The 23255-nt window shown below is 36.8% G+C and overlaps 4 protein-coding genes across 4 annotated transcripts; 1 reads left to right on the top strand and 3 right to left on the bottom strand.

Moving 5' to 3' along the window:
* Positions 1 to 28: 28 nt before the first annotated feature.
* On the bottom strand, positions 29 to 10020 carry LOC114527477 (oxysterol-binding protein-related protein 1-like). The gene is made up of 31 exons (XM_028549137.1): positions 9798 to 10020; positions 8238 to 8292; positions 8021 to 8106; positions 7815 to 7889; positions 7572 to 7683; positions 7344 to 7429; positions 7157 to 7233; positions 7011 to 7078; positions 6679 to 6746; positions 6525 to 6569; positions 6324 to 6442; positions 6145 to 6208; positions 5951 to 6049; positions 5548 to 5676; positions 5348 to 5441; positions 5167 to 5273; positions 4959 to 5075; positions 4293 to 4546; positions 4079 to 4151; positions 3949 to 3973; positions 3710 to 3819; positions 3145 to 3242; positions 3035 to 3068; positions 2817 to 2959; positions 2618 to 2696; positions 2392 to 2510; positions 1849 to 2089; positions 1596 to 1658; positions 1425 to 1485; positions 1153 to 1243; positions 29 to 1021 (listed from the first exon to the last, which is right to left on the bottom strand). Exons 1-31 carry the CDS (start codon positions 9870 to 9872, stop codon positions 919 to 921), a joined length of 2970 nt encoding a protein of 989 aa, XP_028404938.1. The 5' UTR covers positions 9873 to 10020; the 3' UTR covers positions 29 to 918.
* A 98-nt stretch (positions 10021 to 10118) lies between these two features.
* Positions 10119 to 11043, top strand: LOC114527479 (ATPase inhibitor B, mitochondrial-like). The gene is made up of 4 exons (XM_028549139.1): positions 10119 to 10241; positions 10377 to 10402; positions 10543 to 10606; positions 10715 to 11043. The coding sequence occupies exons 1-4, from the start codon at positions 10131 to 10133 to the stop codon at positions 10895 to 10897; spliced, it is 384 nt and encodes a 127-aa protein (XP_028404940.1). The 5' UTR covers positions 10119 to 10130; the 3' UTR covers positions 10898 to 11043.
* A 12-nt stretch (positions 11044 to 11055) lies between these two features.
* On the bottom strand, positions 11056 to 13409 carry LOC114527478 (hydroxymethylglutaryl-CoA lyase, mitochondrial-like). Its single transcript, XM_028549138.1, has 11 exons — positions 13275 to 13409; positions 13075 to 13164; positions 12889 to 12996; positions 12681 to 12776; positions 12522 to 12580; positions 12278 to 12367; positions 12124 to 12187; positions 11964 to 12036; positions 11766 to 11881; positions 11568 to 11693; positions 11056 to 11299 (listed from the first exon to the last, which is right to left on the bottom strand). The coding sequence occupies exons 1-11, from the start codon at positions 13326 to 13328 to the stop codon at positions 11195 to 11197; spliced, it is 981 nt and encodes a 326-aa protein (XP_028404939.1). The 5' UTR covers positions 13329 to 13409; the 3' UTR covers positions 11056 to 11194.
* A 173-nt stretch (positions 13410 to 13582) lies between these two features.
* LOC114527605 (general vesicular transport factor p115-like) lies at positions 13583 to 22939 on the bottom strand. The gene is made up of 30 exons (XM_028549303.1): positions 22815 to 22939; positions 22261 to 22347; positions 22042 to 22106; positions 21714 to 21790; positions 21480 to 21592; positions 21304 to 21406; positions 21169 to 21224; positions 20321 to 20368; positions 20174 to 20246; positions 19983 to 20067; positions 19844 to 19896; positions 19657 to 19712; positions 19496 to 19571; positions 19358 to 19422; positions 19192 to 19280; positions 19009 to 19093; positions 18753 to 18822; positions 18632 to 18677; positions 18417 to 18526; positions 18126 to 18286; positions 16423 to 16544; positions 16238 to 16349; positions 16072 to 16141; positions 15806 to 15933; positions 15641 to 15700; positions 15497 to 15566; positions 15282 to 15424; positions 14956 to 15177; positions 14579 to 14746; positions 13583 to 14497 (listed from the first exon to the last, which is right to left on the bottom strand). Exons 1-30 carry the CDS (start codon positions 22887 to 22889, stop codon positions 13886 to 13888), a joined length of 3300 nt encoding a protein of 1099 aa, XP_028405104.1. The 5' UTR covers positions 22890 to 22939; the 3' UTR covers positions 13583 to 13885.
* Between the last annotated feature and the right edge of the window lie 316 nt (positions 22940 to 23255).

The raw sequence follows: 23255 nt of genomic DNA, 5'->3' as shown, positions 1-23255 counted from the left end.
GTTAGCGTGAAGATGTAATTCAATGTGATCGGATGTACACAAATTTTATTAATTTCGAAATACAGGATACTTACTTCGCTGTTTAACCCTCGCAGCGCATGTTTTTGTAGCGATTTACATAACAAAACCTCGTTTTGCACTAGCGTGTTTGCCTGTCACGAGTCAGCTTATTTGCCCTCCAGCAGAATAGCACTAGTCATCTTTCGGAATTTTTTAATCGCAAAACGGCAACTTTAACCTTGTTCGAAAGGCGTTTAGCTTAAACGGTGGATAAGTTCAAAATGGAAAACAAAATTATCTATTTATTGAATAACTGAGCTGAAATATTTCGATGTAAATATTTTAATTTTCAATAGCAGTACATACTTAATATGCGTAAGACGTAGGTTCAGTTATTCACTCAGTTAGTTGACTTAGTTCAGTTATATTGTGAGAGTATTTTTAAACTTTGGCTTATCCACCGGTTAAGCTGAACGCCTTTCGAACAACCGGTCCTTAAAAATATGATTTCGTGACAGCCTGACAGGCGAACGTAGTGCAATGCAAATGCTGACCTAAGTATTATGCTAAACTGCTCCCGTCATTAGCGAGAAGTGTCTCTAATATTACAAAGCGCGGTTTATTCTAGTTTGGTCTATAATAAGTGCCTGCTATTATAAAACAGATAGTCATCAAACTCGACTCTCAAGAGCATGAAAATATAAAAGGTATTTTTGGAGTACCCTGTATTTCATTGGAAATAAAAATAGTTGAGAGATTTAATCGAAATTTCCCCAACGACTTCGAACTTGACGACTATCTGCAGTCGAGTTCACAACACTGGGATATGTGAAATGAAAGATGGAATTCCCTCATATATTACAATTCATTGAACTAGAAATATTCCAGAATAACCCCCTGGGTGTATTGTGGCAAATATTAAAATATATCCGGGCATTTGCTAAAGTCTCGTTCCCAATATTGTTCGCAAAATATCCAGTCTGTTTGCCCATTATGTGGATTAGGTGCCTCTTTGAACCACCTGAACAGAAAAAACAATAAAACGACTAAAGTAAACTAACTTTATTTATACTGGATAGCTCTATCAGTTCTAAACTGTTCTTCCTAGAGGTTCAGTAAGGATATGCACGTAAAGAGTGTATTTTTTTTAACCTCGGCACATGTTCTTCTTTCCTTTTACTTCTTTCTTTCCTCGCTGTCCGTTGTTTCTCTTCCAATCTTCGTTTTTCATCCGCAGCATAATCTTACATACAATAAACAATCAATTTTCTCCGTTAATACATAACAAAGAGAAGTGCATTACATACAACGAGGTATACCGTAGTGTACCGTAGTATACCGTAGTGTACCGTAGTATACCGTTGTGTACCGTAGTGCACAAATCATTTCCTTGTCAAGTCAAACTAGACGAATAATTTGCCTACCAATGTCCAATGTTTCCAGCGTGCGAACATCTGGTCTCAGCCGAGAATCAGTTGGGGCAAGCTTAGAGATAAGAGGAAAACCTGATGGGTTATGGCACGTCAATGATATTTAAATTAAATAATGTGTTCTTATGGTAAAGTTCATGAAACTTGACCATTTCACTCTCAGACCTTTTCAGCTTGTTCCTCGTGAAGCTCGTTCAACTGCATCGCAAATGATGTGAAGTTATACATCTGAAATTTTTTGAAGAAAATCTAAGTTGCCAAGCCTATGATGAGCTGAGAAGGGGTACGTTAAGGGTGGATTAGGGTGACTTTGGTTTAGATATGGATAGATGGTGGTAAAATGAGATTGCTTTTGACGAGAAATTCTAGAGCACAACGAAGGGACCCCCCTGAAAGTCAGCACACGCCATCATTTTACCTCTTTTGAGTTTGGTGGCCGGGGGTTGACGGTCCAGAGGAGAACTCGATCGAAATCATCTTCCTCGTCTGTGCTGTCAGCGCTTGTGCTTGAAATACTTGGAGCTATGAGCGCACTTCCTGTCGTTGAACCCATCGATTGAGTCGCCATGAATTCATCCTCTGCTTTTGATTTAGGTTTGGCTGAGTAGCCGTACAAATGTTTCGTCCAGTCCCCCTGAAGAATGTACTCCTTGCCGCCTCTAGATGAGGTCACACAGTGGTTAGTACATGTGTCATTTCACCTCAGTCACATGTGAGAAGATTTGTTCTAGTTTGACTCTACCAAACACAGTGGTTAATACATGTGTCTTTCATCTCCGTGACTGAGGTTTGATTTCTGTAATATGCAGTTGTTTGATTATAATTTCACCTCAGTCACATGTGAGAAGATTGCTTCTAGTTTGACTCTACCAAACACAGTGGTTAGTATATGTGTCTGAGGTTAAGATTAAGATTTCAGGTTTGGTCTATGTTGTATTGTTAATAGCTCCACACAACATACTTTTTGTTGTAGATTGCGCCTTCGACTTTATTAATTTCTCGACCGAACCATCCACAAGGTTTAAAATTCACGATACATTTCACACCATGAGTGTGGTTGATAATTTCCATCTGTCCATACTGAAATTATACGCAAATATATTAAAAGTCAGTACGGGAACTCGAGAAAAAAAATATGGAAGCGTTGGTCAAGAAAAACTCTTGATTACTTCATAACAAGGTATTACCTGTTCAATCCACAACTGGCCAATAATAATGTTATGCACGCATGCGTTGATATTGTTCCACGTGTAAGATTCTTGTAGTCTAAAACAAATGAAGACATGACGTCATTCTCCTCTACACATGACGTCAGTTTCAGCACTCGCGTGTCGTCTTTAACCCGACAGTGGCCTGGGTTTCAGTGATGTCTTATTTTCTACTTACTCGGTGAATTCAAGCGAGACAATTCCTTTGGGTACAATCTCGACGCCTTTTCCCCAGAACCTCAGCTTCGGTTGAACTGAACAATGAAATTTGAATCCCTTGCCTTCACAATGGAGCGCGCTGATTGGTGGATGATGACTGACCTGCAACGGTAAAGAATATTAGAATGTTATCGGAACATAAGCCACGTTTCATTCATTTAAAACGCTCATATCTACCTGTTCTGTCACTATTCTGTACCCAAGATCCTCTCTGGTAAAGAAAAAAATGAACGTTTAATCCATCACTAAATCGTGTCCCTTTTTGTAGCGGTTTATCAACAACGTACCTGACAAGTTCATACGTTTCCCCCAGCAGAGGATTAAATGGTTTACCAACACGATGTAAATTTGAAGCTGTTGACGAAACTGCAAATGCCGCCACATACTAAGACGAGAGTAAAGAATAGTTCAGAACTGATAGAGCTATCTATAAATAAAGTTAGTTTAGTTTAGGTTTCCTCCTGTAGTAACACTGGATCAATAAGAGATGATTTTTACTGGATCTCTAGGAAGAACAGTTTAGAACTGATAGAGCTATCCTGTATAAATAAAGTTAGTTTAGTTTAGGTTTCCTCCTGTAGTAACACTGGATCAATAAGAGATGATCCTTACTGGACCTCTAGGAAGAACAGTTTAGAACTGATAGAGCTATCCAGTATAAATAAAGTTAGTTTAGTTTAGGTTTCCTTCTGTAGTAACACTGGATCAATAAGAGAAGATCCTTACTGGAACTCTAGGAAGAACAGTTTAGAACTGATAGAGCTATCCAGTATAAATAAAGTTAGTTTAGTTTAGGTTTCCTCCTCTAGTAACACTGGATTAATAAGAGATAATAAAAGCTAAACAATCTACCTGCATTCTGACAAAAGGGTCATCTTTCAACTGGGCTGTCTTTAGCATGTGACCATACTCCATATATTCACAAATACGTTGAAGAAATGTTATAGGTTCATTGAATATAACTACAGGAGGGAATATTTGAAACATGTTTTACAAAAGACATAAACCTTGCAAGGCTCTGAAGGATGTTTCAGGTTTAGTAACCTTCGAATAAAATCATTTTGACTTAAGATCTAAATCTTAATACGTACCAGGCATTGTTATTCTTGATAGATCCTGCAAAGTGAACGAATATTTGCATAAATATGGAATGAAAAAACTCAAGGGATTGTTATTTCAATGTTTTGATGATAACAATATAATTCTGTTAAATGACATTACCTTTCCAATACAATGTTTCAAAACAGCCCAGACACTGAAATCTCGTGATAACATTGGCAAAGGAAGACTGGTTCTAGAAATCATATTCGAACAAGTTAGGTTCCAGTTGCTTTCTCTCCATCACGACCCACAGATAGCGCTATCTAGCTTTCGTACAACCGTTCCCTGGAGGCGAGAATGGAGTTTTCATTATCGCTCAAGTGGTAACACCCACCTGTGCCTGCCTTCTGGTAATTCAGACATCAAGTCATTGGGTTGAGAAGCCTCAGGTAGAACCATGGGAACCCCGCTGTTGTTCGGGGCTTCAGGCCCGGGTAATACGCCATTATTGCCATTGACAACTGGACTCTGAATGTCATAATCATCATTTTCCTCCTGATCACTGGCTGACAGGAAATCAAGCTCCTCTTGCGGAGAATAATATTCTTCTGCTTCACTTGTTTCCCAGCTTGACATTTTGCCTGGAGACTGAAAACCAACACAATAAGATATGATAAACTACAGAAAGAAACCTAAACTAAACTAACTTTATTTATACTGGATAGCTCTATCAGTTCTAAACTGTTCTTCCTAGAGGTCCAGTAAGGATCATCTCTTATTGATCCAGTGTTACTACAGGAGGAAACCTAAACTAAACTAACTTTATTTATACTGGATAGCTCTATACGTTCTAAACTGTTCTTCCTAGAGGTCCAGTAAGGATCATCTCTTATTGATCCAGTGTTACTACAGGAGGAAACCTAAACTAAACTAACTTTATCTATACTGGATAGCTCTATCAGTTCTAAACTGTTCTTCATAGAGGTCCAGTAAGGATCATCTCTTATTGATCCAGTGTTAAGCGCCATCCAAAGGACGTCAACCTTTATCCATTCCTTACCTCGGGGAAGCGGGAAAGCGAGGACGACAGCACATGATGTTCAGCGGCTAAAACATGAAGCGCATCCTCCAACACCCGCCGTCGCTCTGCCTCGTCATCCAGCTGAAGCCTGCGCGCCTGGAAGACACAGAACAACTTTTAAAAATCTGAAAAAGATTTCAACTGATGATAGTCCGTTCGGCTGCCCTTAAGAACACAAGAAACCCACCTCCTCCTGCTGTGAAACCAAACTTAAACAATGATTCAGTGAACTGTACATCTCCTTCGCTGACGCCAAAACCTGGGTTAACTTATCCTTGATACTGAGGAAGGTATCTAGGAACAAGAATACAATATTTAGGATCTTATCTGAACAATTGAACAAAGAAAATCCATCATTTTCTACTTACTTTTAGACCGTTTCAAGTCTTCACTAAGTCCATTTAATAATTCTTCAACAAGAGACACTTGCTTCTTCAAAATATTTTGATGTGCTTGAGCACCCTGGGGAAGCAATTCGAAATTATCTTTAGTTTCTGGTCCACAACAAACAAGACTAAAATCTCTTTCTTTCTTAAAAGAACAGCTTCTTTGTTGAGGTGCATCTCACCTTTAAAGCATTCTCCATTGTTTCCACAGGAAGGATATTGTCTTCTAACTCATCATCAAAGTCAACTGAAGGCTGGTTGATGAAGTATGTGCTGTATGCTTGGTGTTCATGAAGAGAGTTGAGCCAACACTATAAAATATTTGCTATGTATCTTTATTTGTACTAGATATAGCTTTATCAGTTCTAAACTGTTCTTCAGTAAGGATCATCTCTTATTGATCCAGTGAAACTACAGAAGGAGACCTAAACTAAACTAACTTTATTTATACTGGATAGCTCTATCAGTTCTAAACTGTTCTTCCTAGAGGTCAAGTAAGGATCATCTCTTATTGATCCAGTGAAACTACAGAAGGAGACCTAAACTAAACTAAGCCTTATGATTCTAATATGAGTATAATCTAACCTGTCTTGACACTTCATTTCCACCACATTTCACACTCCACAGGAGAATAGAATTGTCAGAAAACTGCATTTTGATTTTATGTTCATCTCTCTTGGATACCTGGAAAATGGGAAACTTCATCAATTCATTCACTTCTATTTTGAAATATAAAATGTTCAAAAAGCATTTAATCTCTTGCAGATGGAAGAACCTACAGCAAAAACAGAATTTTCCAAATTCCTTAAACCTTGTCTCTTAACACCACTCACAGCATCAGCCCTGAATCAAATAACAAACAACAAAACTTTAGCATTCAAATTGCTGCATTTCAAGTGCATCATAAAGCAATTAAATTACATTTACATAAAGATTTAAACTTTGGGAAATTCTTCACCTTTTTCTAAACCAGGACACAATGCCTTTATCAAGAACAACCCAATATTTTTTCCAGCCAAAAAACCGTGATTTTTTGAGAAGATATCCTTCAAACTTTGGAACCATTCTTTGCCAGACCTTAAGGTGAAGATGACAACAACAAAAAATTATGAAATACTTTTCAACCAAGCAACTATTATGAAGCATGTTTCAATCCTACCTTAAATGATTTGGTTGACTTGCGAAATGAATTGCTTCGAGAGATCTAGGAATTGGTAAGGAAGATATCAGAAAAATTGCGAGTTCATATTGATATCTCTACTGAACCAACGAAAACATATCACTGGTATATGATTATTGCAAATACACTAAACCTGAGAGGGTTGAACATCAAGCAACTTCTTCATTTTCAAATCATCAGTCAAATTCAATGCAGTCTGACCTAAAACATCATGAGAATATTTAGTGTTTACTCTCTAAATATATCTATAAATATATCCATGAAGGCTAAGGTCTTGTTTCCAACTCGTGACACTTCAGTATAATCCTTGAACTAGCTCATATTCATTGGGCAGTTCAGACTTTGTGAAGTTAAATATTCTAGTATGCACCATTGCAACTCTTTAGAAAAAGCCTTACACATAAATTCATCAAGCAATAAACTGCAAAACAAATGATAGCTACAATATTCTAGCAATTTTTGTACCATTGTTATTCTTGCATGAGGGATTTGCACCATTCTGAAGCAGCATCACAGCAACTTCTTTCTTTCCTCTATGAAATAAAAAAAAGATTTGCATTCCTGCAGGAAAAGAGTGAAATATTACAACACAAATCAGTGATTCACAATACCTATATGATGCCAAGTGTAGTGCAGTATTACCCTGATCATCTGAGCAGTTGATATTTGGCGGGTACTCCCCAAAAATCTAAAGTGATAGTGTGTATATGATGTTAAAGAGATGCCTTAAAGATATTTCATCATTTCTAAGAGATATTTCATAGCAAAAAGACTGCTTCTCTTTTTACTAGCTCTTACCAGGCCTTTCAACACTTTGGTATTCCCTTCTCGAGCAGCTGTAAGGAATTGTTTTTGTATTTTTTCCTGTTCTTGGTTTTCTGCCTCTGTGAAAATGGACGTCATTAAATGTTTGCAAGATGGGCTAATCCAGTCTGTCCAGTTAACAAACATATTTGCTTCTCAGTCAATCAAAAAGCTCACTGGTGTTAGTCAGTCTGCTTGGCTAAACAGTTAATGTTAATATACCTTGCAAGATATCTTTCACAGCATCTTCTTTTGCTAAATGTGAGCTGGTCTTTTCATCACAGTTCACAATCAAGGGATTTGCTCCATTTTCCAACAAAGTCACAATGAAGTCCTTACAAAGTGAGACAAAGAAAGATATGTTTAGAACAAACTCTGTTTAATATTACCTGTCGCTTTTCCCTGCAACACACAATCACACAACCAGAGTCACTTTTACAAAAATTCATAATCATAAACAGCTACCTTTCTTCCAACCATTGCAGCTTTATGTAAAGCTGTTTCCCCTCCATCAGTCTTTATATTCACATCTGCTCCAGCCTGAAATCAGAGGACATTAAATCAGAATTAGCATCATGACTGAGGATAGGATTTCCTCATACAATTGGTTTGTCTGGAGGTTGAAACAATATTCTGAAATGCATTTCACCTAACATTGAATGGACAATCACCTTGATCAAAGCATCCATTATTTCATGATTTTCATGTTGAATAGATGTGTGAAGTGCTGTCCATCCAAATGATAACTTTGTCTTTCCTGTTAAAATACAATGTCAGTCAATGTGATTTGTGCTGGCGGAAATACACAGGCTGAGGCCTGGCTAAAGTGCATTTATACTATAAAAATTTAAGTTAAAGTCAGGATACAGGCTTGTTACAAAATCATACCTTTGTAGTTGATATTGAATTCACTCGAGGAGCCTTCTTCTGCCTTAATTAGATCCTAAAAATGTAAAATTTACATTCTATATTGTAATTCAGTCTGTCATTTTCAATGGGACCTGATTTAGATCAGAGAGGGAGGGTGTGCTCTCTCAAAATTAAATGAGGGCAGAGGACTCTAAATGACACTGTGCAACTTGTGCAAGTTGATCTGACACTGTTCAAGTACTCTTCTCAAATGTCACAATTTATTGTAGCAATTTAAGATTTAAGAAACTCAACCCAACTTTGAAACAAGACATTTTGAAATTAAAACTATTTCTAACATCCAAATGATGTGAATAATTGTTAGTTGCTAGGCATATCAATTTTCAAAGTGCTTTTTCAAGTTGGTCCACGTAACAATTGCCATCAAAGCAATAATGTGGAACCACAACTTTAATTGTCTTTCTTTATTTTTGCCATAAAAGACTACATATCATGTAAATATTTAGTATAATGATTAAACAACACAAATTTTACCCCCAACAGATCTTCTGATAATTTTCAAACATAGAAAGTTTTAGAAATTTTTGACCTTTAATATCACGCTGGGCGGGGATTAGGTTACAGAAAACTTATTAAAAAGCAAAACAAAACACAACAGAAACGCATTTCTGTGCAATAAATGATTTGATTTATGTAATCAAGTCTGAACTATGACTTAAATTAATCCACATAACGCGAAATATAAACAAATTTCAACAATGTTGAGAAATAAATTGAAGTCAGTATTCAACAACGTAGTTTGTTTTCTCGACCATTCTCGCATATTCTTTTGAGAAAGTATGAACTAAAAATACTTGTATTATTCTACGAATGCTAGTCTACAAGAAAGAGAGAAAAAATTTTCTGACCAGAGACCAAAAATCAATATTTTTCTTTGTAAAAGAGGCTAAAAAACGGGCTGCGCGTTATGACATCCTGAACACATTAATCGCAATTTGTGAATTTTTGCTGTCCAATTGTAATATTTTCATGATTTTATTCACAAAGTTCCTTGTTATATTAATACATCCAAAGCACTTTCAAAGATTAACAGCTTTACAAGAAAAAAAGAAGACAGCTACTTTTATTATCTGGCTCAAAAGTTTAAACAAAAGGCAATTAATCGCCAGACGTGGGAAATATATAACTCAAATACTGTCCTTTTCAATGGTTCAACAAGAGTTTGTTTTGGACCAATTCGGGTGTAACTTTATAGAAACTATTAAGATAAGGCTTGAAAATCTCTTAAAACTCCCCCAACTTTCAGATTTCACCTCGAGAGGGAGATCTTAGCAAGTTATATATGGCAACAAATATATTTCTGCATTAATGACTGTGTTTGTTCTTGGAGGCACGATTGAATAAATAGCCTGGCACTCCTCGGAAAACAAGTGATCGGTAAAATTTAATCCCTGTTCAAAACTACAGATAATACTTGACATGTTGTGTGAATTTCGGAACAAAAGCCGTACTTTATAATGTAAAAAACATTGCGTGCATAAGCACTGGAACAAGGGCAGACATGAAATCAAAATTTACCTTAACCCCTTGAATATCACCCTTTCTTGCGGCTGTGATGAGCTTTTCACCTCTTTCGTCTCGCTTTTCGGACATCCCGATGCATTAAAAAGCAACCTTCACCACATCATTTCTTCTACTGAACGAAAAAGCTTCATTTTAAAGCATTTTCTGTCTGTTTTTTAAACGCAATGAATGGTATACTATATCGTTCTCTCGAGCGTACTAAAGTATGCATATATCCGGCACCACAGTGAATTTTCGTTCCCCCCCTGGAATATTTCACAAACACAAACTGGGATATTTGATGTTGTATATTTCAGGGGGGGGGATACAAAAAATACTGCTTTCAAGATGGCGAGCTTAATTGTTGGAAGAAGACTCAGTATTGTGAGAAATTATTTAGTTTTCTTGCGTCCGCAAATCAGAGCAATGGCCAGTGAATATGGCAGCGGAGAAGGAAAGGTGTGCAGTATGGATTTAGTAAAAAAAATGCAAATAAATGTGTACAAAAACATTGTATTTTGTACACATTCATAACAACTTGTTAAGTCGCATTCTCTACCAGTCATTGATTTCATTCTGTTCTGTTTATACTAGGGAGGTGGAGGTGGTGGCTCCGTGAGGTTTGTTTTGATCATTCGTTGTTCATGCCTGGTCCTATGCATCTTTGAAGAAAGACTCTCTGCCTAAAATATTATTGATTGCCAAAGAGAAAATGTACCACTTCATTTCTATCATTTCTAATATTGACCATGTATTTAAGGTCAGCTGGTGGTGCCTTTGGGAAAATGGAAGCAGCAAGGGAGGAAGAATACTTCCGAAGACTGGTAATGCTGCAGACTTTCTCAAAATGTTTGCATTCTATACTCTAAACCCCACCCTCCCCCAGGGGAGTTGATGGTGTTTTATTGACGCAAAGCAATTGTATTTTTTAGCAACAAGAGCAGCTTCAGGCGTTACGAGACCATCACCAGGAGTCAGTGAAAAATCATGAGGATGACATAGAGATGCATAAAGAGAGCATCAGGAAACACGAGGAAGCCATTGAACGTGCGAAGAAAATGAAACAGAAAATTATTGAAACGATACGTGATGCTGAAGCAGCCAAAGATAAATAAACTGTTGTTGTGTTCAAACAAACTTTGAATGCCACAAAGTCATTGTGGAACACTGAATGAACTGACTTTTCACTGTTTTGTTTAATGAAGTGTGTTGTTGCTATATTAAAAAAGATTGTCTCTTTTATCTCTGGGAAATAAAGCAAACCATTTAATTGTTTACAAACCTGTTTAATTGTTTACGAACGTGTTACCACTGCAGTTTACCACAGCAGTTTACTGCAGAGAAATATAAAAGATTGATCTAGATTCTACTCTAGTTCTAATATTTATTTACAATATCTTCATGTCCTGGTATCATAATTTGCTGTTGTGAGCTACAGTCACTTTTGATGCAGTTGGTTTTCCAAGAATTGATGAAATATAATTACTTGCTTCAATGATCTTCTCCAGGTCAACACCCTAAACCAAATGAATCAATTTTATGATCCATAATAGCTGTGAAACCTTGTACTAGTGATGGACTTGGCATAAAGCAAATGTAAAATTTATTAGATAGAGCAAAACCTTTACCAGCAGACAATTTGATCAAATATAAAACAAAACAAACTCCAAAAAATGCCATCTTGCAAACTCAAGAATTGAGTCATTGAAGTCTGAAGACTGCATAATTTCTGCCTCTTTTAAACTTAAATCTTGAGTTTTCTGGATTATATAACTCGGGACTTACTGTCTCAATTCCCATCCCATGTAACATGTATAATACATCCTCTGTAGCAACATTTCCAGAAGCACCTCTAGCATAAGGGCAACCACCAAGACCACTTGTCGAAGAATCAACTGTTGCTATGCCAAACTAAAAAGAAAGTTGTTAAGGCTGCAGCCTAAATGGTGCAATAAAAAATGAACAATTATCATACTAGCTTGCCTTTAATCCAGTCAAAATGTTTGACAAAGCTTGTCCATAAGTGTCATGACAGTGCAGAGCTAATCGAGATGGAGACACAACTTTTGTGACATCTTCCAGTAGTCTTTCAAATGATCCTATGTGATGGTTAACAAATATATATATATTAATATATTAATATATAATATTTATAACTGTACTGGTACTTAATTTACTAACCTGGTGTTCCAACACCAATTGTATCCCCAAGCGACACTTCATAACACCCCATGTCAATAAGGGTCTGTGTTAACTAAAGCATCCAAAATGCATTTCATATGAAATAAACTGTTCCTCCTCATTGCACTTAAATATTAACTAAGAAAGAAAGTTGTCCAACCTTTGTAACAGCTTCTGGCTTTATTTCTCCCTCATAAGGGCAGCCAACAACACAAGAAACATATCTTCAACCAAATCAATGTACAAAGCAATATTAATTTGTACTAGTGCATGCTAATACTAGATTAAGAATTGATATGATAAAGTACTAGTACCCTCTAATTTTGACCATTTTATCCACAGCTGCATCACTGACTTTTTCAAAGCGTTTGAGGCTTTCATCTATTGAGCAATTGAGATTCTTTCTAAAAGAATGATAATGCCTTGGTTGAATGCAGCAAGTGAATATATCCCTTAGTCTTTAGTTGGGGTTTATATATGGTGTTAAAATCTATAGAACAGGAGAACACAGAATGCAAGGAAAATCTGAGGAAAGATAAAGAGATAATATCAATATACCTGCTAAAGGTTTCCGATGCAGCTGCAAAAATAGCCACAACCTCAGCACCAGATTCTACCTAACAATTATAAAGTGGAATGGTTTATATCTGCAAAATATTGCCTTTGTCAATTAGCTATTTTATCCTCCATCATTTTCCTCAAGCACGAAGCACTTACAGCAGAATTGAATCCTTGAATATTTGGAGTCAGAACAGGATATGACACTTCAGGATTCTTATGGATTCCTCGCATAACTTCTTGATGGTCCTTCATCTAAATCCACAATTTTGATAGTTTGTGAGTTTCTTTGGTCAATGATGATCTCATTAGTAACTAATCCATTAGTAATGAGTCTCTTTAGTAAGCCTAATTGCACGTAACTAACCTGTGGAACCCATTTTGGTGATACAAAGCTTGTGACTTCAATAACTGGTAGACCAGAATTTGACAGCATATCGATAAACTTGATTTTAGACTCAGTTGGAATAAATTTCTGTGAAGAGAAATTGGCAATTGCCTCATCAGTGTAATTTAATTGATAAAATGTATCAATTATTTCATAATTACAAACCTTTTCATTTTGTAAACCATCACGGGGTCCAACTTCAACTACTTTAACATAACTTGGATAGGAACATTGGGTTGAGAATGCTTCTACAATCTGATGGTAATATGTAGAGAAAAAAAATTCAAAAAGTACATCATTTTTAGAATGCTTTATCAATTCACATTTTAAATTTGATATTCAAAATTTCTACTTATTTAACTTGCCTTGGTGCTTCTAAGGAGTGTACGCCGTACACAATGTGCCTGCAGAATATTCATGATAAATTACATTGATTTCCTTCAGTCTGTTTTCAAAAATATCTCCCCATGAATGGCCATGATTTTATTACGTTTGTTATTCTGCACAGTCTACGTTTGTATTCACCCAGTGTGTCCGCTTCCATACGAGATCAGTGACCGAAAAGAACCCCCCCCCTTACAAAAAATATTTTGCCAAGTGATCCGCTATCCTTTGGAAAAACAGACATATATAATATTTATATATTAACTAATAATTTCTAATTTTCACATAAATGAACTTATTACGATATTTTGGCGTATAAATGCTATTCAATTTTATTTTACAGAGCTTGGGCGTATCTAATACTTTGCTTTGGTAAAATTGGTTAATAAGCGCTAGCGTGCATGAAGCTGAAGTTGGCATTGCATTAGCATAGTATGCGCCTTTGCTGGCGCGAGACTAGTATCGAAGATCAGTATTTCAGTTACAGTGTTCAACGCAGCAGGACATGATCTACATTCATACTTCATGACGTGCCCATTGGATTGATACACCTGTTTTACGTCAAAGATCCTGTTAGATTTGAATAAAATACCTACTCCTGTGTACCCTCAATACCCCTTTCCTCATCCTGTAAAGTCCCTTTCTGTAGTCTCTCATCCTGGTTATCTTCATCAGACCCCGTAATCTGTTCCTCACTGTCTTCTATACTTCCCTGAATCTCGTTCTTAGGACTCTCGTCATCACGCGCAATACCATCATCCTCGTAACCAGGGCTCGCCTCAGGATTCGCGAAATCTGCAATGCCATTTTCTACAACATCACCGATGACATCTGTGGTAGGAACTTCTTCACTTGATCCCCTAATGTCCTCTTGTTTATTCATATAACCATCATTGACATTTGCTATCTCATCTTGCCCCTCAGGCATGTATTGAGTTTCACTATTCTGATCTATATTTCCATCCAGTTTTTCTCCACTCTGATCTACATTTGAGTCCAGTTTCTCTTCAGCATTGTTTATCAAACTCTCAGGTACTTCTTCCCCCGGGTGTTCTGCCCCCGGTTGTTCTTCCCCCGGGTGTTCCTCCCCCTCGCTCTCCTCACTTTCCTTCCCCTCTACCTCGTCATCATCATCATCATCATCATCGTCATCATCATCTTCCTCGTCTGATCCTAAATCTTGCCCAAGTTCTTTTAAAAGTTTCTAAAATACAAGCGAGAAACACCATGTCAGAGCTGTGTGACAATAAATCACGCCAAATCACCAGACAAACGAAACACTCACCCTATATTTTGTACATTTGACATCCTGGTCGCTCAACAACACCAGCAAATCTTCCTGTTCTCTTGCGATACCATCTTTTTCCTCGCGAATTTCTTGAATATTTTTCAGTAACTCTTCCATTTTCCTCTCGAGACTTTTCACAACAATATCCGAGTCACCAGAATGCGTCTAAAATCAAAGGTTCAATAAGAAGTGAATATTTCGTGATCCTTGTTGGATCTCCTACAGTTTAGAACTGATAGAGTTATTCAGTATAAATAAAGTTAGTTTAGTTTAAGTTTCCTCCTGTAATAACACTGGATCAATAAGAGATGATCCTTACTGGACCTCTAGGAAGAACAACGGTTTAGAAGTGATTGGTTTATGAGTTAGCAAACCTGAGACGCTATTTCAGCTCGTAAAGCAGAGTTCTGACTACGCAATGAGTGTATTTCTTCTTGTAACGAACTCAGCGCCATCTTCGTCTGTTGCAGTTCATTCAACTCCAAGTTCGTCAAGTCCTGTGGAAACGCTTTTCCTCCGGTTGTATCTTGTTCCGACAGGATTGACGCAGCGTTAGCGACAGCCAGGGACGCCTGAGACACCTCCAGGTCACGTTCCTTAGAAAACAAAACAAAATAATTCAAAAAAGACAAGACCTTCAGAGTGAAAAGATCGAAATAATCCAGGCAGTCAAATGTTGTTTAAAAACACGAGAACTTACTAAATGTTTAATTCTGTCCTCTTTATCGTGGATCTCTTGTCGACTATTGTTCAAATTATGCTCAAGATTCTGCACAGCATGACGTAATGACTCCAAGTCTTCGTCTCTGTTTCCACCACCCGTTCCAGGACTTTCTTCGTGGTCTAAAGAAAAGGGAATATTCCTACGTGATAAAGAGCAAAACAAAGACAAGACTTTGAATGAATTCCACTCACGATATCTGTTGTTTAGTTGATCTTTTAATTTTTGTATTTCCAAAGCTTGTTGCTGCAGATGAATCTGAGCCTATACGGGAGTGATTTCAACCGTAAGAATAACAAAGTTCTCAAACAAAGATGACAGTCTTTGCCGATGCTAACCTGAGTGTATTTGGTTTCCAGTTCACCACATCTTCCTCGAACCTTTCCCAGCTCTTCATCCTAAAACGATAAACAATTAATATCCAGTTTTCTAGTCAGAGTTTTTGTCACTTCTGAGCGAGTACAATACAAAAGCAAAGGCCAAGCAAGAACAACTAACTATACCTGCTCTTTGATCAGTTCCTTATATGAGGCGATCACGGAGTCCTGGTTCTGAGAACTCGTCACAGGACTGGACGCCGGTTGTGAAGTGTCGTTTCCAGGGCCTCCTTCCATTGCTCCGCTCACAGCAGCTAAAATAAATCGAGATACGTATCACAGGGTTACAACCCAGCGCATTCTCTGATAAATAGCTTCCATTAGGAAAGACACCGAAGCAGTTGCCCGGGTAAACACTGGCAAGATTCAACTATGATTTGACGTCTCTGTACCTTCTAATTTTTTGAACAGTTTGGTGAATTCATGGTCGAAGAAAACACCCTCAGCAGAACCAGTCTGGATCTAAACAAAGATAAAATGAATCATGTTCTGCGATGGTTCAGCCAAATAATTCAGTTGACACGAGAGAGAGAGAGAGAGAGAGCTAGAGAGTCTCACCTCAGGAGCTTTCGAGGCTTGCGTGTAATATTCGGTTTTATAAATATGATGGATACGATCCAAAAAATTTTCCGTTCCGATTCTCTTGGTAATCAGTTGTTCTATTCCTTGTCTAGAAGAACAAAGACAATAGTAGTTAGTCCAGTGTATTGGGTCGGTCAGTGCCCGGTACCAGTCTCTCGTACCTGGTGTAGTCTTCAACACTTCCATCATTGTCAATTGAACAAATTCCCAGGAGCAAAGCTGACAGTCCAGATACAACACGTTCTTCCTCTTCTCCGCCATGATTTTGAATTTGTGATGTCAGCTAATTATTATATCAAGGCTTAAAACGTCACTTAAACTAACTTTATTAATACTGTATAGTTCTATCAGTTCTAAACTGTTCTTCCTAGAGGTTCAGTAAGGATCATCTCTTATTGATCCAGTGTTAATACAGGAAGAAACCTAAACTAAACTAACTTTATTTATACTGGTTAGCTCTGTCAGTTCTAAACTGTTCTTCCTAGAGGTCCAGTAAGGATCATCTCTTATTGATCCAGTGTTATACAGGAGGAAACCTAAACTGAAACTAACTTTTTATACTGGTTAGCTCTGTCAGTTCTAAACTGTTCTTCCTAGAGGTCCAGTAAGGATCATCTCTTATTGATCCAGTGTTACTACAGGAGGAAACCTAAACTGAACTAACTTTATTTATACTGGATAGCTCTATCAGTTCTAAACTGTTCTTCCTAGAGGTCCAGTAAGGATCATCTCTTATTGATCCAGTGTTATTACAGGAGGTAACCTAAACTAAACTAACTTTATTTATACTGGATAGTTCTATCAGTTCTAAACTGTTCTTCCTAGAGGTCCAGTAAGGATCATCTCTTATTGATCCAGTGTTACCACAGGAGGAAACCTAAACTAAACTAACTTTATTTATACTGGATAGCTCTATCAGTTCTAAACTGTTCTTCCTAGAGGTCCAGTAAGGATCATCTTTTTGATCCAGTGTTACTACAGGAGGAAACCTAAACTAAACTAACTTTATTTATACTGAATAGCTCTATCAGTTCTAAACTGTTCTTCCTAGAGGTCCAGTAAGGATCATCTTTTATTGATCCAGTGTTACTACAGGAGAAAACCTAAACTAAACTAACTTTATTTATACTGGATAGCTCTATCAGTTCTAAACTGTTCTTCCTAGAGGTCCAGTAAGGATCATCTCTTATTGATCCAGTGTTACACAGGAGGAACCTAAACTAAACTAACTTTATTTATACTGGATAGTTCTATCAGTTCTAAACTGTTCTTCCTAGAGGTCCAGTAAGGATCATCTCTTATTGATCCAGTGTTACCACAGGAGGAAACCTAAACTAAACTAACTTTATTTATACTGGATAGCTCTATCAGTTCTAAACTGTTCTTCCTAGAGGTCCAGTAAGGATCATCTCTTATTGATCCAGTGTTACTACAGGAGGAAACCTAAACTAAACTAACTTTATTTATACTGATAGCTCTATCAGTTCTAAACTGTTCTTCCTAGAGGCTCAGTAAGGATCATCTCTTATTGATCCAGTGTTACTACAGGAGGAAACCTAAACTAAACTAACTTTATTTATACTGGATAGCTCTATCAGTTTTAAACTGTTCTTCCTAGAGGTCCAGTAAGGATCATCTCTTATTGATCCAGTGTTACTACAGGAGGAAACCTAAACTAAACTAACTTTATTTATACTGGATAGCTCTATCAGTTCTAAACTGTTCTTCCTAGAGGTCCAGTAAGGATCATCTCTTATTGATCCAGTGTTACTACAGGAGGAAACCTAAACTAAACTAACTTTATACTGGATAGCTCTATCACTTCCGTCCAGTTCCAGATCATAGTGGTATGTACTGAGGATACATAAGGAATATTTGAAGTGTTTTGTAAAAAGTGAGAGACAGCAATCGAACAAGAAGTCAGCCAACTACACAAGAGACTGAGCAGACCAATCTTCGCTTGAATTACCCCACTTTGTGACAACATGTTTGTACATTGATCAAGAAGCGATATTGGTGGATTACCTAAGAAAGATAATATAGTTGAAGAGCTGCATGTCACTACACAAGATGAAGCCGATCTGTAACGAACCAGTCACATTCTTCAGCCATGGAATGGGGCACTTAGTGAAGCTTAAATTTCCCCACAACTTACCAACACTAGTCGCGAGCTGAACCCTCAATAATTGCTCTTTTTGAACTGAATTGTCCTTCAAGCAGTGAGACAACGCGATGGAGGAACACCAGTTTGAGAAGGCATTTGGACTGAAATATATACAGTAGATTGAAATGAATTTATTGAACCTTTTATATTCCGGCCATGTCTACCCGATTTTAATGTTTTTTTTGTAAAAGTTGACGAGAACCAACCTGAATAAGCCAGCACACAGGAGTTGACCCGCAGACACAGTTGTCGCTGTTAACGAGATCAACAAGTTTTAATGAAAGGATTCAATACTTGAGAACAACAATAAACTCAAAATCAATTTACCATCAGCTGCGCTTGGTAATAAAGTTGAAACGACTTGTGTTTGACCCTGCTCATTTTTATACAAATAGCACTAGAAAAAAACATAAGAATATCCATCATTAGCTATATAGAAAGAAATTGAACTTCTTACAGTCGTTTATTGCGGCATGAATGAGCTTCTTTACAGTGTGTCAAATCTCCTTCAATTCAGCCACAAACCTTCAGAAGTGTTCTTAAATTCATGTAAAACAAAATACCATAGTAACTGTACACGTACTTGAAAACAATAAAGAACAGCACAGCGCAGATGAAATGGTTGTTTCTCGTTAATCATTGACATGAGAAGAACTACGATCGCTGATCTAAAACAATGCAAAAATAATAATGATTCGGTCTTACTACAGAAAGAAACACAAACTAAACTAACTTGTGAAGGTAATCCCAATAGTTTTTCGTATACCTTGGTGGTGTACAAGGTGCATTAACTTGGGAAAAATAATTCTGATTTTCCTGGTTTCCGCGGATGACTTCAGAGACGGTGTTGATAGTCTTCTCAAAACATACAAGAAAAATGAGTTGACCGTCGAATGCTTCGCAAAGCTTCGTATTGGTTAATACAGACTTACTTCAGTTAGGATATCAGATGGTATTCCTGTGGCCATAAAAATACCACAGAGCAATCTCAATATTCCTGAAAAAGGAGAATATTCTTAACAATAACATGAGAGGTGGGATCGTACTAAATATGTAATATATATTCGTACCACATTGATTCATAATTCTTTGAGCAAATGCGGTCGTTTGCTGCGGATTATTTGGTGAAACAAGCGTTCTTAATATCTGGAAAGAAGAGAACGATACAGAAGTTAAACATGTTGATGAAATCTTCAACAAGCGTGCCTTGAAATCAGTTTAAAGAACCCACCTTTAGCATAAAATTGATATTTGCCATCTTTTGTGTGGACCAGCCAATTTCATTTCCTAAAAAAATAAATTGTTAACAACATTGACAGATTCAATGAATATTGACTCACTCCAGAGAAAATGATGAAATAATGTCCTGGTGAAGTCTCAAGGCATGGATGGTTCTGAAAAGAACATTTCCCACTCACCAGAGTTTAAAGTTGCTTCGAGTTCAAAGAAAGGTGTCATTCTCTGGATATAGCTGCAGAAGATTTAACAAAACTGTCAAAATTTCAATTCACAATTCATGGAGCACAACAGAAAAAGAACAGTAATGGTATACTCTACCTTCCTTCTCTGAAAAAGTTTTGGTTGGATACGTTTGATTTCAACAAACTCAGCATCAACAACAAACAGTCCTCAACAACAATGCCTGACAAAAATATATATGTCTATTAGTTTTCTATCGTTTTCTTATCCTCTCAAGTTTCATTCTCTTTCATGACTTGCAAATTACACTATCATCATCAAAGAACTACCTCCATCACTGTACTCTTCTTCAGCAATGATCTCTATTAGACGATCAAATGCATTCTCAAATGCCACAATTTTCTAACCAAAAGAAAAGAAACATAGTGAAATATATACACCAGCCACCTCTCTGAAAGAAAAATGACTTAACAAACCTGAATTGCTGCATTTGATTTGGTCAACTGGGTCAACAACAGCAAACCCTATTTCAAATTAAAAAACACACACACTGACTTAGTTGCACTTAAGGTGGCTCGAGACAGTTTTCAAAAATTCCATTGTTCATCACTTTGACACGTTCAAACAACGCTTTTTTGGGATTTATTCCAGAGATATTGGGGGTTTTATATATCTTGATGTCTCTACTTTTGAATCGTATTAGTTTTAGTAACAAATCGTCCGTTGCTATGGCGACATACGTGTACAAAATTCACTCCAAAATGACCAATTGCCTCGGATAGTTGGAAAACAAGCACGGTGACCCCCAATTTTTTTTCGTTCATTATTTTACTTGGAAGAAAAACTAACAATTGGCAAAATATAAAAAATTCTATAATGCCAAATTTTTGAAAAATGTAAAAATGACGTTTTTTTTGATAATTTTTTTTTGCCATTATAGAATTTTTTTATATTTTGCTAAATGTTAGTTTTTCTCCCAAGTAAAATAATGCCCGAAAAAAAATTGGGGGTCACCGTGCTTGTTTTCCAACTATCCGAGGCAATAGGTCATTTTGGAGTGAATTTTGTACACGTATGTCGCCATAGCAACGGACGATCTGTTACTAAAACTAATACGATTCAAAAGCAGATACATCAAAATATATAAAAACCCCAATATCTCTAGAATAAATCATAAAAATGCGTTGTTTGAACGTGTCAAAGTGATGAACGATGGAATTTTTGAAAACTGTATCGAGCCACCTTAAAAATATATCCCTGCTCACAATTTTTTTATCTACACTTATCCACACTCATCCAATATCAAACCACAAATGCTCATTACCTCATTTCTAATTATTTCTCTGCTGTCTGAAAGTAAATCCATCAATCTTGATACACCTAAAATATATAATAAATTACTTTGTGAGCATTTTTTAATTTCAGTGATGCTGTTTCACACTCATCATAATCATCTTACCCATTGGATTGACGAGAATACATTGCTGAAGCTGGTAGCAGCGGTTTTTCAAAAGGATTGTCAGAAGTCTGACAGCAGGCCATCGTACATGAAAATCATATTCCTACATCAAAAACCCATAGATTTACCCATGACGATCATTTATTCCAAATGTACTAGTTTGTAAAACCTTTTACCTCCAGTAGACTCAAAAGAACAGAGATGTTTTCTTCATTTTTAATAAAGATTTCTGTAAACTGAACTCCAAGTTCTGCATCAGATGCAATCTGTCCTTCCTTGCTCACTTCCTCTGAATAAAAAAATATTCAAATGACATGTCAAACCCTGTTGTATAAGGGAAGCAATCAGTGATAAGGAAACTAATGTGAAAGGGTCTAGCTGAATATTTAAGACTTAAGTGGACTTGTTACCTTGATGAGCTTGTGTCTCGGCACTTGTGATGTTACATAAAGCCTCCAAGGCTAACCCAAGAATCTCTGAATCGTTTCTACAAAACACAATTTACAAGCTTGCAATTCAAGCGAAATTAAGATACGCTTTAACAAAATAATATGCCTGGCCTCGCTACTTCAAGATAATTAAATTACTGGCAGTTGAAATCAACATTACAGCAAATAATTTACAAGTACCAAACAGACAAATCTCATTCACCAATGTAATGAAATGCCTGTCATTGAAATGACATAATCCGTAATTATATAAATATATCAGATAACAGTAGGATGCATTGTACAGTACCTATCATTGGTCAAAACATTGCAGAGTATATCCATAGCTTTTGTGCCAACATCTAGCTTGTATTTCTATAGATAATGACATTTATAGCAACTGAATATCTACCACCAAAACATCAGACAATGTTGGTGATAATTTCTTCATTACTTTGTACACATTACCCACTTCAAATGGTTTGGTCACATTATCTAGTTTCATAGCATTTATTAATCTAATACCAACCTTAGACATAGATTTTAATGCTCTAACAGCATCTCTACGATCTTCAAGCAGTGTTGAGGAGGAGACTCTGTCACAAAGCTTTTCTACCTAAATAAAATAGAAGATAGTGATGTAACCACAATTACCACACCACTTGTTACATGTACCATATCTTACTGGTGAACCTGCCGACCTACGAGGTTGCTTACTTCAATTGATTGTACAAGTAAAGAATAGATTTGTGTATTATGTGTGTGGAATATAAATCAAGCAAGAACTGCACATAACAAGCCATTCTGTGTTTACATTGAGATGGGTTTGTTGGATCAACAGATCTAATGGTCACTTCTAAATTCTAATATTTGATGTATTTGATAATCGAAACTAGATCTATTTAGATCTTCTGATCTTTTCAAATCTTAACTATTAATTATTTCATTCTGACTGCAAGTGTCTAGATTATTACCAACTGGGACACAATACTTGAATACGTACACACACTTCCAAATTACGAGACTGCCGACATATTGAAAGTATTTGCAAATAAAATATGGGCGGAATAGAAGCGACCTTACCGTCTCTGACCCGGATTGTTCCGGATCTTCACTTTGCGGTCCAAGAACCGACCTAAAACCACGTAAAATGTCCATATTTCCAATGATTTCTTGCAACTTTTGCCAGTCAAATGAACAAATTTAAATCACCAATACAACATGGCGTTCTGAGCATGCGCGCAACGTGGCATTCTGAACTGTATCCACCATTATCCCCCTGCATCCCTCCCACTTGTAGAAGAAAATGAAGAGAAAACAGGAGTCAAAAAATCAGTTTTTTGGATCTTTAAGGCGGTTTTCCACTAGGCGGAATTTTTCGATCGAACGAAATTTTTCGCTCAATTTTCTTTTCAATTGTGGTCGGTCAAGCGAATCCGCTTCGGTCGACTTCTCACAATTGAAAAGAAAATTGAGCGAAAAATTTCGTTCGATCGAAAAATTCCGCCTAGTGGAAAACCGGCT

Source organism: Dendronephthya gigantea, unplaced genomic scaffold, assembly GCF_004324835.1.
Source record: "Dendronephthya gigantea isolate DGI-Jeju-01 unplaced genomic scaffold, DenGig_1.0 000045F, whole genome shotgun sequence".
Lineage (NCBI taxonomy): Eukaryota > Metazoa > Cnidaria > Anthozoa > Malacalcyonacea > Nephtheidae > Dendronephthya > Dendronephthya gigantea.
The sequence above is the reverse complement of the archived record's forward strand: the minus strand, read 5'-3'. Positions and strand labels throughout refer to the sequence as shown.

Bases quoted from the DNA above. Each gene is read 5' to 3' on its own strand.
- LOC114527479 (XM_028549139.1), top strand. From the start codon at position 10,131: ATGGCGAGCTTAATTGTTGGAAGAAGACTCAGTATTGTGAGAAATTAT. The intron at 10,242-10,376 runs GTGTGCAGTATG...TGTTTATACTAG, and splicing joins ATGGCAGCGGAGAAGGAAAG to GGAGGTGGAGGTGGTGGCTC. The intron at 10,607-10,714 runs GTAATGCTGCAG...TGTATTTTTTAG, and splicing joins AAGAATACTTCCGAAGACTG to CAACAAGAGCAGCTTCAGGC.
- LOC114527605 (XM_028549303.1), bottom strand. From the start codon at position 22,889: ATGGACATTTTACGTGGTTTTAGGTCGGTTCTTGGACCGCAAAGTGAA. The intron at 18,823-19,008 runs GTACGTGTACAG...GTTTTTTTCTAG, and splicing joins CTGTTCTTTATTGTTTTCAA to TGCTATTTGTATAAAAATGA. The intron at 14,747-14,955 runs GTTTGCTAACTC...CTTTGATTTTAG, and splicing joins GAGCTGAAATAGCGTCTCAG to ACGCATTCTGGTGACTCGGA.
- LOC114527478 (XM_028549138.1), bottom strand. From the start codon at position 13,328: ATGAATATTCTGCAGGCACATTGTGTACGGCGTACACTCCTTAGAAGC. The intron at 12,188-12,277 runs GTACTAGTACTT...ATTTGGTTGAAG, and splicing joins AAAATGGTCAAAATTAGAGG to ATATGTTTCTTGTGTTGTTG. The intron at 12,037-12,123 runs GTTGGACAACTT...TGGATGCTTTAG, and splicing joins AGCCAGAAGCTGTTACAAAG to TTAACACAGACCCTTATTGA.
- LOC114527477 (XM_028549137.1), bottom strand. From the start codon at position 9,872: ATGTCCGAAAAGCGAGACGAAAGAGGTGAAAAGCTCATCACAGCCGCA. The intron at 7,430-7,571 runs GTATATTAACAT...CCATTTTCACAG, and splicing joins TGTGAAAGATATCTTGCAAG to AGGCAGAAAACCAAGAACAG. The intron at 5,677-5,950 runs GTTAGATTATAC...AATATTTTATAG, and splicing joins GAAATGAAGTGTCAAGACAG to TGTTGGCTCAACTCTCTTCA.